At 37.9% G+C, this 16916-nt stretch overlaps 1 protein-coding gene across 7 annotated transcripts in view; it reads left to right on the top strand.

Moving 5' to 3' along the window:
* The window catches only part of LOC124263150 (palmitoyltransferase ZDHHC14-like), a 92455-nt gene that overhangs the window by 64618 nt on the left and 10921 nt on the right, over nucleotides 1-16916 (top strand). For 4 of the 7 annotated variants that reach the window (XM_046697715.1, XM_046697713.1, XM_046697714.1 and 1 more), the window contains 7 exons: nucleotides 1828-1876; nucleotides 6732-6834; nucleotides 8151-8260; nucleotides 9005-9143; nucleotides 11814-11958; nucleotides 14363-14386; nucleotides 15225-15275. In XM_046697715.1, the coding sequence (XP_046553671.1) occupies nucleotides 1828-1876; nucleotides 6732-6834; nucleotides 8151-8260; nucleotides 9005-9143; nucleotides 11814-11958; nucleotides 14363-14386; nucleotides 15225-15275 (621 nt within the window). Of the gene's footprint in view, nucleotides 1-1827; nucleotides 1877-4584; nucleotides 4688-6731; nucleotides 6835-8150; nucleotides 8261-9004; nucleotides 9144-11813; nucleotides 11959-14362; nucleotides 14387-15224; nucleotides 15276-16916 lie in introns of all 7 variants that reach the window. The other 3 variants (XM_046697712.1, XM_046697717.1, XM_046697718.1) reach the window with 3 other exon arrangements.

Below are 16916 nucleotides of genomic sequence, written 5' to 3'. Positions count from 1 at the left end.
CAGTCGTCTCGCTAATGTCGTACAAACCAACTCAAGTGCTGGCGCTCGCCAAACCAATTGAAACATTTTTGTCAAAGAAGTAGTCTTTGGAGGAAATATTTGACATGGTGGTATATGGTTTGAGCAGAAGGGCTTGCTGATTCGTCTGTTTCGAGTTCCTTGTATTAGTGTTGATACTCTCCCATGTTCGGATCAGTTTGAAGTTAATGGACCCTTGACATGTGTTCCTATCTGCTTGGTATATGTTTGATCATAGGATTACTTGTATGACTCAGAGGCCGTTGACTCTGTGGGAAATACCAGACAGGCAGCCAGTAGAAAACTGCCATCTTCCTGTAACTGATTGTATGTAACAAAACCTCAAGATTTCAAAATCACGAAAAACGAACGTGCAAGCCTAATGAGTTGTTGACCTGATGTCATTTGTCACAGGCCCACTATGGTCAAATGTGTCCACAGATCTGTCCAGTAATTCTTCCAGCTTAACTTGTTTTGTAACAAGCAGTAATTCATCATAGTTATCAGAGTTCAAAATAAAGATTAAACCCATTGAGCTCTTGTCATTTCGCTCATGTAATTGAAGGATTACTGGTTTATATGGAATTAAAGACTTTCTCAATATCTAATATTGGTTGTCACCTTAAATATTCTGCCATTAAGAAGACAAGTTTGAATCATATAAGTTGGTGCTGTCAATCAGTGGTACCAGCTAGATGAGAATGGATGAGACTTTAAGCCCTATATGTGAGGTTTTAGGGTATCTTATCAGTGGATCAGTGTTGACCTCCCAGTATCAACTTCTTTGTAATTTCAATGTGATGTTTTGGTACAGAAACATTACATTGAAGCAATACTGGTGATAACAATCCATCTGTAAACGTGGTCTTCAACAGAGTAATAGTATCCTGTGCCAGGGAATAACTGAGACTGGCCTTTGGATAATCATGATAAGCATGTTGGAAGATGATTTTGTTAAGCATATGTACTGAAGAGGTGTGATATGCTCTCCTCTCAACATGTTTTCATTACTAGACCGAACTTCCAGATAAAATTATAAACCTATATTTTTGTTGCATTATCTAAAGTCTACTCATGGGTGTAATGTGTATCAGAATATGTTTGATTTTATCCAGGAAAAAACATTGTTTTACTGAAAACTATATAGCCTTTCAATTACAAATTTCCACATGCCCAGTTTGTTTTGCTCTATTAAACTGAGAAAGTATCCAACTATTGATGATGAAAGGTGGTACTTCTACACTGCTGGGGGATGGTGTTGTAGCCCAGTGGTTAATGTGTTAGCTCATCATGTCAATGCTGCTGGTTCAAATCTCTGTGGGAACATTACTGTGTAGGGCTCAATTTAGTGCTTTGTTACTTGCACTGGTGCAGCCTAGATATTAGTCTAACTTCCACCAGGTGCAAGTAAATTTTTGAGTGGGTAAACTTCTGAATAAAACATCTAAATAATTCAACAGCATATTTCTTTCATTACATATTGCAATAAAAGCAGTGCTACTGGAATTTGGCTGGTTCAACTAGGTTTTTATCTTAGGTTGCACCTGGTGCAAGTAGGTTAACATCTCTTAAATCGAGCCATGCCTTACTAACCAACTCTACATCAAACGACTGATATTAGGATAAAACCTCAGCTGACTGCAGGCAGTGTTTGTATCAGACCCAGTCATTGCATGGCTGAATCTATCCGTGATAATGGTTTGCCTACTCCAAACTGTAGGCTAAAACCACCATGTTATCAGAATGCTGTTTCTTTTCATTTTCTTCTTTTTGTCAAGTTTTTCATGTTTTGTCTTCTTTTTGTTGCAGGAGCCCAGCATGATAACTTCCTCAATGCGATGAAAGAATCACCAGCAAGATATCCTTTCCCAATATGGCCACTGACCATTAGTAATAAGCTGTGGAACACTGTACAAGCCAGATGCATACATTGTACAGGGCAGCATTAGGACATGGTGCAAGCCAACAGTTACTGTAGATAGATTCATCTGTGTACATTGTCATAGGGTCTGTTTATTCTTTGCCATGAATTTCCCATTATAGATTCATTGATAAAACCTTTCATCAGAGACATTTTGCTACATGAAGGGGTTATAGGAAAATGATTATGAAGAATGAAGAGATGATTCACATCCTTAAACAAGTAATCATAACCAGGATGAATAATGTCAATGTCAATATGATAATACAGGCGTTGAACAATATTTCCATGACCACACTTGTTGATGATAACATTAATATGGTCAGAAGAAAAGTAAGCTGATCAGAATGTCTAAATAAGATCCTTTACCATTAAATTTTATAGAATATGAAAATACCCAATTTGTTCAAATACATGTAAGTTTATTCATCACTGCACAGGAAAGACGATTTATTGCAAATTGATGCTCGACTTGTCCCTGAAAAATGTGTTAATTGGTTTTGGGGTCATTCTGTTGCAATAACTTCAGAGATGTAAGCTTAAACATGTTGAAAAGACAGCTTTAAATATGGATATATTTTTAAAAAATCGAATTGTATGCAAATTCAATTAAGGAGCTGATTTTTCACCCTCTGAATAACTAGTGCGACAAGCATTTAATTTGTTTGTGTATTTTTGAAGGACAGTGGGTAATTAAATAGCATAAAATCAATAATGGTAAAAGTTATGTATTTCTCCTCCATCACTGGCTTGGCTGGATTCCAGGAAGAATCTACTTGAATAGCGGAGGAGAATAGAATGTTCGATGTGCTGTATCAGCACTGGAATGAGTTGAGACATGTTACATTAATGAAGGTAGTATCCCTGTGAAGGACAAAATATTTCTTTACATTCCAAATTTGGATTCTATATTGAAAATATCCATGATTGAGTTTGTAGTGATGAATTCACCTCTTGAAATGAATGTTTGTTCTGAAAAATGTATATGATGAAATCAGGGCACAGGCCGCAAGACTTTCACTCAAGATATCATTGAAATATGAATATTTTCCATTAAGTAACAAAATGCATAGGGATATTAATAAATATTCAGGTCCATTGCTTCAGTGGACCTTAGTGTTGGGTACCTTGTGGTTAAGTTGGTCGCCCATTATGCCAGAGTCTCGGGTTTGATTCCTCACATGGAATTCATGGTATTTCCTTTTGTGATATTGCTGGACTAGATCATCAGTAGGGGTAGCCCAGTGGTCAAGCTGTTTACTTGTCATGGGACTAGGTTTGATTTCCATATGGCTACAGTATATGAAGCCCGTTTCTTGTGTTCCCTACTGTGATATTCTTGGAATGTTGCTGAAAGTGCTGTAACACTATATTCACGTACATACCCTCTTCCCTCCATCCCAGGGCCGGGTGAATTTGTATGTTACTGCCCGTTAGACTTATCAACAGATTTAGTTTCATTTAAAATTGAACTAAATTTGTTTTGTGGAAAAATGTCTGTCAGTTTTCTATGCATGCAGGACACATACTACTGCGAATACAGTCGTTTTAAACCTAGCATAATGCAGGTATTGATTATTGTGTGTTGCGTTTTTTCTTGTATGATATAATTCACGTATTGCACTTACCAGGTAGGTATAGTCCCAGAGGGGTCGTGGGGTAGCCTACTGGTTAAAGCGTTCGCTCGTCACGCCGAAGACCTGGGTTCGATTCCCCACATGGGTCCTATGTGTGAAGCCCATTTCCCACCGTGATATTGCTGGAATATTGCTAAAAGCGGCATAAAACTCACTCACTCACTATAGTAACAAAGGTCAGGGTGAATATATGCATATTGACCCTGTCTGCTGTTCTGGATTTCAATGTTGCAATAATTGCTGTGTAGTATTATGTGGCCCTGTCTGATGTGCAATCATTGGTTACCATCAAAAGGAACAACCAGTAATCACAGATCACTTGTATAATGAAAGGCTTAAATGTGTTAGATATTTTCAAGTCTTATTACATGGAAGATATTTCAATATTACTTTCATTTTCTTTTCAAGCTGATTAAATCAGACATTTTAATCCAATATGATACATCTGAGTGTTTGAAATGAGGCATAAAAAGCAACAGGTCCTTGTCATGGCACTATTGATTATATGGTTAAAATGTCCCTTGATTCAAATACAGTAGAAACAAACTTAAAGCTCCAAAGGGCGACCTTTGATTTGCAACACTGTTGCTCTGCGTGAAGATCTGACAAACCCTCCATTTGAGGTCTGATCACATGAACATCTGTTCAGCCAATCAGCATCAAGGCTTCTGGTGTATATTTGTTCATTTTTGTTATTAACATATTCATCATATAATATTTTATTTGTGGTATGAAAACAACCTTACATGGCCTGTTCCAAATGGATAAAAGTAAAGGCTGCTATATTTATTACTTATTGAAATGGAATGGTCAAGAACAGATATTACCTAGCTCTAAAACACATGCATGACTGGGCAGTCAAAGACCGCTCAGGATTCACTGAATGCAATTGAGGGTTTGTCAGATCTTCACAGACGTATGCATCATGAAGATCGTTTCAGTATAATGGTTGTATTCTTACAAAATTGATTTCTACTGTAAAACAATGTTTCCTTGACCACTGTGCACCATTGTGGAGGCTATTATATGTTTCTTCTCGGTGTGGTCAATAATTGGTCTTGCTGGATTTCACACGTACCTGACCACTTCAGAGCAAACCACAAACGAGGATGTAAGTGTACCCTAAGTGTCGTCACGCTTGATTCATCCTCGTCCTGCATCTGTGTTCCTGTGCACTTGGAGACTCTCATTTCAATGTATTCATTTGATGGCTTAAGTTTCATTTCTGTCAGGCATGCAGTTGTTTCTAATTGGTGTCCTCGTTTTACGAAGTAGAATTGTGGTGTTTCAGGAACCCATTTTGTAGGTTTAAAATAACTACAAAATGAAAAGAATGCAGATGTAAATTGTAAACGAGCTTAACAAATATCAAATATCAAATAGTTGGCATAGTTCCTTGTAAATAAGAGTGTATTTGCATTAGTGATTATTAGAGAATTGAGGCTGGTGATTGTATAGTAAGACCAAGAACTTGTATCCAATTTAAATGAAGTTGGATATTTCTTCCTTTTCAAATTTTGTCCCTTGTTTCAGATTTGGGTATTTCACTGAAATTATATGAATTACAGAAAGAATTAACCTAAAACTGCTAAAAAATGTATAAAACAACATTTAGAAAGCACACAATTTTAGTTCTACATTACTTTTACATGTATATATCTGATACGTACATGCTGATTACACATCAGCTCAGTATTTTGATGGAATTCAGTTGAGATTGTTAGTATTTATGTACCTGATGGTTAAAGATACAAACATATTTTTATAGACATCTCAATACTTAAAGAAGACCTGTAGAAGAAACTTTGTGTTTATAATCAAATAACATTTGAGCCAAAATAGCTCTGCTGGAAATAGAGACACAAAGGGAGATAACCCAGCTACATAGTGTTCCAGATTGTAACACGAAACTGCAGACAGTCTCAGTTTTCACTGTCAGTTTGCAGAGGAAGGCTCAACTTAAGCAACATTTGATCAAGACGAATTTGTCATAATCTATTTTCTGTGGAAGAAATTTGAAACGTACATTTCTTTTTTTGTTTTTTACATCTGTTGCTGTGATTCTTGATTAACATGATTAGAGTAGGTTTTGTCTTTTCAAAAGTATTTTAAACGAAATTAGTCTGTTTACAAAGACTGTGAACTGTACATGACTTCCAGTGCTTCTTTTACTTCTGAAAATACATTTTCTTGTCATCATGTATTCCTAAATTGATTTCAGAAATTTGATACATTATGCAGCTGGTATTGTCAGTTGTTGTTAAATTTACTTTAAGGGAAACGTTTATTTTTAACATATGTATATTTTGCTATTGTACATCCTAATCACTGTGCTGACTTTTTTGTCTCATAGATATTCAGGGGTTTATCTAGACCTGCTCACAAGCCAATACTCAACTCCAAGTCTGAAGCACATGGCAGAAAAAAATTCCAAATTTGAATGTATACATTTACCAATTTCTTAGAATTTACAAAAAAAGAACATCAGACAGTTTCCCAATATTTTTCCCAATTTGCCAGTCAAAGGCACTTAGTTTGAAATCATAGATAAATCCCTGTACATGTGGGTGTGTAACTGGTGATATTCTCAAAACAGCTCATGTGGGTGGTGCTGCAATCAAACAATCCTTTGTGTATTATACAATGTGATATAAATAATATAATGTGATATTAATAATACAATGTGATATTTTCCTCGTAGCAACACATGGGTGGGTGGGTAAATTCACTGTCAAAACTCAATTGACATTTTGTTTTGCTCAGAAAATTTAAGATATTTGCAGTAGTAATACTGTAGGGGTCAAAATTACCTTACATCCACTTGTCCCAGACAAGTATAATTGAGGAAGTACAAGAAACATTTCCTTGTGTACTACCACTTGGCATAATGCCAACTCTAGCTATTGATTGGTGCAATTTCAAAATGAATTTCTAACCCTGGTGACTAAAATGTGTACTGCAGTCAACAATAGATATAAACTGAGTCTCACACTATTGTTACAACTTGATTAAGTGAACAAACAGTTAAACAGAAGTGAAGTCACTTTGTTGTGGGACTTTTGAATCAAGGAATCCATCAATACATTATCCTAGTTTGTAGCTGAGTGTGTTTTGTTTTGTCTGATTTGCTGGTTATTTTCCTTAACACTATTCACTGTGATAGAGGCAGTGATCTGCTTCTTCTCTGTGTTCTCTGTTGTGGGCTTGGCGGGCTTTCACTCTTACCTTGTCTCTACCGAGCTTACCACAAATGAAGATGTAAGTAGCACAGCCCCAGATTGGGGCTGTACAGTCACTATCTGGTGTGTGGTCTTGAGGACATTTGGTGTGTAGATGTATGTATTGATTTATATATTGTACCTGCATGTCAGTGTTGCAATTAATTATTGGTTTCATTCGTAATTTCCCAAAGCAATCCAATGCAGTCTGAGTGTGCTTTAATTTAACTCTGGTTATTTCAGGCTTAAGGGGATACAATGCACGATACACTGTGACTGTATGATGTTCATGCATCATTAAGCTTACATGCAAGACTGCAGCGAGCTCGGGTTAATCTTGTTAAGCTCACAATGCTCAAGGCACTGCTGATGTATGAGGTGGCTATGCCATTTAGGCTTACACAAGTTTGTACTGCAGTTATGTAACATTAATATATCATTTTAGGCTTAAACAAGTTTGTACTGCAGTTATGTAACATTAATATATCATAAGTTTGTACTGCACACACAAGTTTGTACTGCAGTTATGTAACATTAATATATCAGTTTAGGCTTACACAAGTTTGTACTGCAGTTATGTAACATTAATATATCATTTTAGGCTTACACAAGTTTGTACTGCAGTTATGTAACATTAATATATCAGTTTAGGCTTACACAAGTTTGTACTGCAGTTATGTAACATTAATATATCATTTTAGGCTTACACAAGTTTGTACTGCAGTTATGTAACATTAATATATCAGTTTAGGCTTACACAAGTTTGTACTGCAGTTATGTAACATTAATATATCAGTTTAGGCTTACACAAGTTTGTACTGCAGTTATGTAACATTAATATATCATTTTAGGCTTACACAAGTTTGTACTGCAGTTATGTAACATTAATATATCAGTTTAGGCTTACACAAGTTTGTACTGCAGTTATATAACATTAATATATCAGTTTAGGCTTACACAAGTTTGTACTGCAGTTATATAACATTAATATATCATTTTAGGCTTACACAAGTTTGTACTGCAGTTATGTAACATTAATATATCATTTTAGGCTTACAATTCTTAAGACTGCAGTTTTATTAGGTTTATGTGTTATTTTAAGCTTACAGTTCACAAGACTGCAGTTATGATGTTTTTATGTCAGTTTAGATTACAAGACTGCATTCATAACATGTTAGTGTATCAGTTTAGTCTGACAGTTCTCAAGACTGCTGCACTGTAAGTCAGTGCTTTATTGTCATATTAAAAGACTTACAATGGACAAGGATCTACAGCTGGTCTGTGGTATCAACAAGGTATCTTTTTCCAGCCAATTCCTTGACTGCAGCCCTAAGTTATTGTTACACTCTGTTTCAGATTAAGGGTTCATTTACAGCCAAGAGGGGCCAAGAAAACTTCAATCCCTACAGCAAGGGCTCAATATTTAGGAATTGCATGACAGTTCTTTGTGGACCAACCCCTCCTAGGTAAGACAAGGGGTGTACATGTATTACTTCATGCAGAGATTTCGGCACTCTACGGATAAAGCATGTTACAGCGAAACTTGATTTCAGGAATGTTTTTTCAATATATGCTTCAGTTTATCACAAGAAAAGATTGAATATTGTTTCACAACTGAATTATTTACATATGCCCCATGGTTACCTGGGGTAGAATTCATCCTGTACACCTCAGTGCTGATTGTGAAGGGCAACTGTATTGGGGAATCCCAGTTAGAACTGGTTCCTGGCAGCTGATGCAGGTTGTAAGTGGCAACTAACTGAATGCTCAGTGACATGGTTTAATGTGCGTCATCATTCCACACTGGTGTAGATCGCTGCTCATAATATCAAATACTCTGTGTGTTAGAAGTTTGTGAGTTACAATAAAATCAAGATGACAACTTTTTTATTATCGTACTTGCTTGACAACGGCAAGAGAGAATCTATACCGAAACACCACAAAAAGAAGTTGTCATCCGTAAAGTATCTTGCCTTTATTGATATCAAATACTGTTTGATTCCCGGCTCCAGGTTCAATTATTACTGGCGACAAACTTATCATTATTGACGGGTGTTGTATTATAATCTAACAACCAAACACACTTGCATTTTTAATAAGCACCACTGATATTTCTTGTTTTTGAATTTGCGATTGTGGAATTGAGGAATTAGAATTTCTGTATTTCCTGTATATGTTAATATGTTTGTATATGGACAATGTGTTTCTAGTTTGCTAGATCGCCGTGGCTATGTGGTCCCAGACAGCTCACAGGTGCATACAGCCGATGGAGAACTGCCTGTGAAGGAGAGTAACGCCGTCAATGTACGGCATGAGTACTACGGTTCAACCAATATCACACAACAGAAGGTAACAGTCCTGTCGTAGTGTGTCCTCTCTTGTCTTTCTCTTGAAGAAATTAGTGCTGTTAGTGTGTGACATGAGTACTACGGTTCAACCAATATCACACAACAGAAGGTAACAGTCCTGTCGTAGTGTGTCCTCTCTTGTCTTTCTCTTGAAGAAATTAGTGCTGTTAGTGTGTGACATGAGTACTACGGTTCAACCAATATCACACAACAGAAGGTAACAGTCCTGTCGTAGTGTGTCCTCTCTTGTCTTTCTCTTGAAGAAATTAGTGCTGTTAGTGTGTGACATGAGTACTACGGTTCAACCAATATCACACAACAGAAGGTAACAGTCCTGTCGTAGTGTGTCCCCTCTTGTCTTTCTCTTGAAGAAATTAGTGCTGTTAGTGTGTGACATGAGTACTACAGTTCAATCAGTATCAGACAATGAAAGGTAACAGTCCTGCCATACCCCTCTTGTCTTTCTCTTGAAGAAATTAGTGCTGTTAGTGTGTGACATGAGTACTACGGTTCAACCAATATCACACAACAGAAGGTAACAGTCCTGTCTTAGTGTGTCCCCTCTTGTCTTTCTCTTGAAGAAATTAGTGCTGTTAGTGTGTGACGTGAGTACTAAGGTTCAACCAATATCACACAACAGAAGGTAACAGTCCTGTCGTGGTGTGTCCTTTCTTGTCTTTCTCTTGAAGAAATTAGTGAGGTTAGTGTGCGACATGAGTACTACGGTTCCACGAATATCACACAACAGAAGGTAACAGTCCTGTCGTAGTGTGTCCCCTCTTGTCTTTCTCTTGAAGAAATTAGTGCTGTTAGTCTGTGACATGAGTACTACGGTTCAACCAATATCACACAACAGAAGGTAACAGTCCTGTCGTAGTGTGTCCCCTCTTGTCTTTCTCTTGAAGAAATTAGTGCTGTTAGTGTGTGACATGAGTACTACAGTTCAACCAATATCACACAACAGAAGGTAACAGTCCTGTCGTAGTGTGTCCTCTCTTGGTCTTTCTCTTGAAGAAATTAGTGCTGTTAGTGTGTGACATGAGTACTACAGTTCAATCAGTATCAGACAATGAAAGGTAACAGTCCTGCCATACCCCTCTTGTCTTTCTCTTGAAGAAATTAGTGCTGTTAGTGTGTGACATGAGTACTCACGGTTCAACCAATATCACACAACAGAAGGTAACAGTCCTGTCGTAAGTAGTGTGTCCTCTCTTGGTCTTTCTCTTGAAGAAATTAGTGCTGTTAGTGTGTGACATGAGTACTACAGTTCAATCAGTATCAGACAATGAAAGGTAACAGTCCTGCCATACCCCTCTTGTCTTTCTCTTGAAGAAATTAGTGCTGTTAGTCTGTGACATGAGTACTACGGTTCAACCAATATCACACAACAGAAGGTAACAGTCCTGTCGTAGTGTGTCCCCTCTTGTCTTTCTCTTGAAGAAATTAGTGCTGTTAGTGTGTGACATGAGTACTACAGTTCAATCAGTATCAGACAATGAAAGGTAACAGTCCTGCCATACCCCTCTTGTCTTTCTCTTGAAGAAATTAGTGCTGTTAGTGTGTGACATGAGTACTACGGTTCAACCAATATCACACAACAGAAGGTAACAGTCCTGTCGTAGTGTGTCCTCTCTTGTCTTTCTCTTGAAGAAATTAGTGCTGTTAGTGTGTGACATGAGTACTACGGTTCAACCAATATCACACAACAGAAGGTAACAGTCCTGTCGTAGTGTGTCCTCTCTTGTCTTTCTCTTGAAGAAATTAGTGCTGTTAGTGTGTGACATGAGTACTACGGTTCAACCAATATCACACAACAGAAGGTAACAGTCCTGTCTTAGTGTGTCCCCTCTTGTCTTTCTCTTGAAGAAATTAGTGCTGTTAGTGTGCAACATGAGTACTACAGTTCAATCAGTATCAGACAATAAAAGGTAACAGTCCTGTCGTATTCTTTTGAAGATCAGGGTTAGAATTGATCTTCAGTAATCCATGCTTGTTGTAAGAAGTGACTAACAGGATCTGGTGGTCAAGCTTGCTGACTTGATTGACACATGTCATTGTATCCGAATTGCATACATCGATGCTCATGCTATTGATCACTGGATTGTATGGCCCAGACTCAACTAAACTCACTCATTCTCTTGAAGAAATTTTAGCTGTTAGTGTGCGACATATATCAGTATCAGACAACAGAAGGTAATGTAAGTAGTGTGCTCCCTCTTGAAGAAAGTAGTGTTTACTATGTGGAGATTTGGGTTAAGTATGGGTCCCCCTTACTCCAGTTTCGTAACACCCTTAGACTCTTTTAAGACTAGTTCAGAGGACACATGGGACCTGATTTCACCAGCCCTCAGAGTTGTATTCAGTGAGAACTTGTCCAGATGGCCCTAGTCAATAAGGACTACCATCTTTGGATTTCTCCTTGTCCTCAGTATAGTTTAATGACATTGGTGTAGCAGACTGGCCTAAAAGGCTGTTACAATGTATCACTTGGCTGGTTCCATGTCGCGGCACCCAAGGGCAAGGACCTCCCATAGAGAGTTTGCCTCCACACAGATAGGTTTCCTATCAGAGTAAAAGATGAGATATTAATGAAATTGTTGTGTAATGACATTGATTTTTTCATTTGTTGAGCTTGTTCAGCTGTGATAGTGTGGACTGTTGTACCTTCCAGACAAACAGCACCGGCACCAACACAGCAGGGGAGCCGGTAGTCGTCGCAGACAACATGGGAAGCACTGCCCCCGTCACCAAGCATGACATGATCAGCTATCAGGGTCCGGATGGTACTATCAACAACAAACTTCCACCAATAAATGGTGGGTATCCTGTACATACCAGGGCCCCGTTCCACAAAACAATCGTAGCGCTAAGATTATCGTAACTCCCATACTTTAACATAGACTTACGACAATCGTAGCGCTAAGATGATCGTAACTCCCATACTTTAACATAGACTTATGACTGTCATAGCACTGTAACCGCTTTGAGGAACGGGGCCCAGTACTACATAACAGTGTGTGACATAGTCTCAATATATACCCTGCCATTTGTTATAACTCGCCTTAAAAGTTATGAGATCATTTCAAACTTCACTCACTATTTTTTCAGAGATTTGATTCTGCTCTGGTATTATGATGTAAACCCAAATAGATATCATGAGTCAACTGGCCAACTCAGATCCCACAACCTCCATTCTTTATGGATATTTAATTTTGGATGATCATATTGATCTACACAAACAGAACTAGTTTTTATCAACTATGGGATGTGCATAAAAGTTAGGCTAGGTATATTTTACAGTCTTTGCCTGTTCTAGCCATTGGTTAGTGGGCAGGTGGCTATTTCCCACACTGCCACACAATACAAGAATGTATGGTTTTAAACGTGTTGGGCAGGATAACTATATGGTGGATACAATGGTATTTGATAGTGAGGATAAGGATATAGATCTTGTGGATCTATCTGAAAGAAATTTGTCATTTTGATGCACATATACCATGAAATGATTCAATTATGAGTGTTCTGAACCTGTAATTGGTGGTTTCTATAAGTAGTAAATTGCCATTAAAGTATTGTCGCCATTAACTTCTCATATTTGGTGGTTTTATGAGTCCAGGGATAATGTGAAATTCTTGTCATTACCTGAAATGGTTCTGGTTTATTAAAAGGAATAGTCATAAATATCTGTTTGACTAAACTGGTTGAATTCATTGTTTTGTGAACATTCTAGGCAATAATCTTTGAAAAAAAGGCAAAAGGAATACATACATATTGAAGTTCAAAAAGTATTAAGTAAATTATCAGTGATTAATTGTAGATTTGATACTACTTATTCTAAACAAATAAAACACAGGAATATTTTTCAAAATTATTTGTAGAAGCAAGATTAAAATAAATGTATCATAAGAAAGAAAAAATAAAATTTAAGAAAAATCATAAAAAAGAAACAATGAATTTTATTTACTGACAAGCTAAATATTATGTTGAAATCTGTGACATCCTATCCTTTCAACTCCCTGTCCAGTGCTGATCGAGCGAGGGATACCTTGCCATATAACCATACCATTACTCCTCCGCTCTGTTTGATGGTCATATCAGCTGCTGATCAGAATTGATTGTGACAGAAAAGTGCCTTAACCATGATGGAAAATGTTATGAAATTATTATTTATTATCCTCCATCATTTTAACGCTTTATCTTTGGTACCTTCCAAGGCAGCCACTTATGTTGAGAGAACAACTTTATTCCTCAGTAATATGATTTAACGATGAAAACCCTTGTGGTGGCTTTGTCACTTGGTTCATAGGCCTCTTTGGTTAGGGTTGTCGCTGGAGGAGAAAGGCTAAATGAATTCCTTGCTGTCATTAACCTAAGAGATCCCATTTAGTTCCTAGACTTGTCTTTCCAATCTGAGGGTTGGTCTTGCGTCATAGCTGGGAACTTATTAACCACCCATAATAGCCCTGGTGCTTGAAATGTCCTCGTTAACTAGCAATATCCTCACCATTAATCATCTCCTTGTGTGCGTTCATGTTGGTACTAGCGGTTGCTCTACTGCTTGTGGTTATAAATTAATACATGGAAGCTTCATATGAACCTATATTGCAAAGTGGTTTATTTCATAAATGGTGATGGATATTATTTTTGAATGACTGCAAGTTTAATTAACGACAGGACTGTTAAGATTAGCTTAAATATTTCTAGTATTTTTTTGTCCTCTGGCATGAATCTAGACACAAGACAATTGCAAAGCAATGAAAGATGTTTGAATATCACAGAAGTATTAAGCTCTTCAGGTTGGATCAAGGAATGGTGTGGTCAGAGTTACATAGGGATGGGTATGTGAAGGGTAAATGGAATGGGCAGGGTGGATGAATGGACAAGTTAACATAATCAGAGTTAGATAATGATGAATGGACAAGCCGAGGTCAGGCATGTGAAGGGTCAGATAAGGATGGGGAGGATGGGTTAGCAGTGGTCAGGGTTGTGACAGGGGTGTGAACAAACAGATTACAATCAGGGGAAGAGTACACCAGGAATCGAGTATGGTCAGGGATGGATAGTAATGGACAGGAAAAGAAGGTTGAAATCTGTGTTTGAAATGTCACCTTGTTACTAAGGTCAGCTGTTTGTGTTCAGCAACATATACATCTGCCTGTAGTACACATTTTCTATACATATACTTGTATGTCTGATTCTTTCATGTCTTCGCTCCTCCAGGCATGGTGCCACCAACATGTGCAGGTAATTTCCCTCACTCACTCACTGTTCTCCTCCTGTTGGGCAGGGGCAGCATTTCTCACGTTTGCATGCCAGCGGGTTCTTTGTTTATTGGCGGTTTATTTCATGTGTTTGAGTTTTCTTTGTTCATCAGATATTGTGTTTTCTTTTGTTACTCTGAAGTTTGTGCCAAGGTTTTTTGCTCTTTCTGTTTCACGAAAGTTTGTTTTTGTTATTCATGTTATTTATTGCAGAATACAGATTATTTTATGAGATTTGTTTTGCTTTGAAGAAACTGTTGGGGGGGGGGTTTCATTTATTTTTTTTCTGATTATATGATTATTTCCATTGATGGCGGTTCTCCTTTGTTGTGTGTATTCTCTATTTTCTTTTGTGGTAAATTCTGTTCCTCTGCATATTATCTGTAGGTTAACCTGTCTCTCAGTGTGACCACAGATGCACTCTTTCCCTGTGCAACTGTTGTGTATTGATAACTTTATAATCATGTTCTTATCAAATTCATATTGTCATGTCAAAATGAATATGCAGGTTATTGTCATGTCTACAGTTGATACCCCAAATGAAAATAATGTAAATATCCAAACCTACCGTATTTATAGCAATACGACATGAAAACTGATGAAGTCTATCAACTCTCCTCTCTATATTACAGTACATGACACTGTATTCATTTGAAGTTTAATTAGATTAATTTAACACTGAAACAATCTTTTTTCTTTGGCTATTCATAGATGGAGAATATAATGGGGATGCTATCAATATTCGTACTGGTTATGTATAACAAAATATGTAGAAAGCGTTCTTCTATTGTGCTATTTTTCCCCCTGCGTTGCTTACTTAGGACGAAAGAACCACATTTGGGACATGACGCTAAACCAACTCAACTTCTCTGGTGAGTGATACCATGTGTGACATCATCAACCAGCATGTTGTACTTCCCATGTTCGTCTATGCCAACATTCTGTTTCATGGCTTCTTTCATTTGTTCAGAACAGATGGAACATAGCGTTGTTTTTGTTGCTTGGTCAAGTAACATAGCTTTTAGTGTATATGTACTTGCTTGGTAAAGATATTTTGTGGAAACAAAGCATTTAAGTATATTTAAGCATGATTAAATGAAGAAAAAATACACTTTTGCTGATGCTTTTGTAAAAGAGCTTATTCTGTAACTGTGCTGGATTTTGTTTTATTGGTAAATGTAGCTAATGGTATTTTTTTTTTATCATTATGCTGTTATGATTGTTTTCAACCTGTATATGATTTGATTGTGACCAAGTTTATTTCGGTATAGGGTGGGTGTATATTAGATAGGTTATAGTGGAGCGAGAGATGCTATTGGTTGGATGTACTGGGTGTTGGTTCAGATTCACATTTCAGCAATGGTGTAGTTAGTGCCAAGACAGAAGATGGCAGCAATGCTGGGTTTGTGACTGCATCACTGTATTCATGCATTAGATCAAACACAGTGCAGCCACAGTTCCCAGCTGACCATAGAGAGGAGCCCTGTGGTTAGTGTTTAGGCTGCCTCAGTGGCCTAGTAGATAGAGTGTCCGCCTGGAGAGCATGGTTGGTGATTTAAAACCATACTGTACCGGGTAAGCTGTTTAAGGATGACACTTGTCAACCTGCCTGGCCCTGGGCATTAAGTGCATAAAGCATGGTCTGGCTGGCTCCAAGTCATTACTGTGTCTGAGTGAGATATCCAACCTGTATCTCTGTGGTCTAGCACTGTTCCACCAGCATTAGTCCAGTACCTGGCTGGCTCCAAGTCATTACTGTGTCTGAGTGAGATACCCAATATGTATCTCTGTGGCTCGCACTGTTCCACCAGCATTAGTCCAGTACCTGGCTGGCTCCAAGTCATTACTGTGTCTGAGTGAGATACCCAATATGTATCTCTGTGGTCTAGCACTGTTCCACCAGCATTAGTCCAGTACCTGGCTGGCTCCAAGTCATTACTGTGTCTGAGTGAGATACCCAATATGTATCTCTGTGGGCTAGCACTGTTCCACCAGCATTAGTCCAGACTAGTACCAGCAGCCACACATTCATACATGCACTTAGCTATATAAATGCAGTAATGTGTAAAGCAATATTAAATTCTATTTCACCTCGCCTCCCAATATGTCATCAAATGAGAGAGACAGGGATATGTTGGTGTCTGACACAAAGCAGGACTTTGACTCCATAGCATGAGGCTAGTGAAATATGGTCCCCATTTCCAAGAGATGTCAAGGATAGTAGATTCTATGTTTAGCTCCCAGAATGTTGGCATGTCACTACTATCCCATGCAACAGCCAGCCATCCTGTACGTCAGTGACGTCCTAAAACATATCCTTTCCTGTGCTTTGTTCCCTTCTTTCTGCCCCTGAGTATATGTGGTTTGGCCAGGTGAGTGTGTGACTGCTTCACCTGAGTGAGATGCATTTTTCCCTCCCTCCATCCTGCCTTGAATTTCTGGAGTGAGGTGGCCAGTCCTCTCATGTACCACAATAACCCGTGCAGACCTGCCTCTGTGATGTGTGTCAGGAG

This window comes from Haliotis rubra, unplaced genomic scaffold (genome assembly GCF_003918875.1).
Source record: "Haliotis rubra isolate DU_JTF1 unplaced genomic scaffold, ASM391887v1 Scf87, whole genome shotgun sequence".
Lineage (NCBI taxonomy): Eukaryota > Metazoa > Mollusca > Gastropoda > Lepetellida > Haliotidae > Haliotis > Haliotis rubra.
Note: the sequence above shows the minus strand (reverse complement) of the source record. Positions and strands in the feature narration are given on the sequence as shown.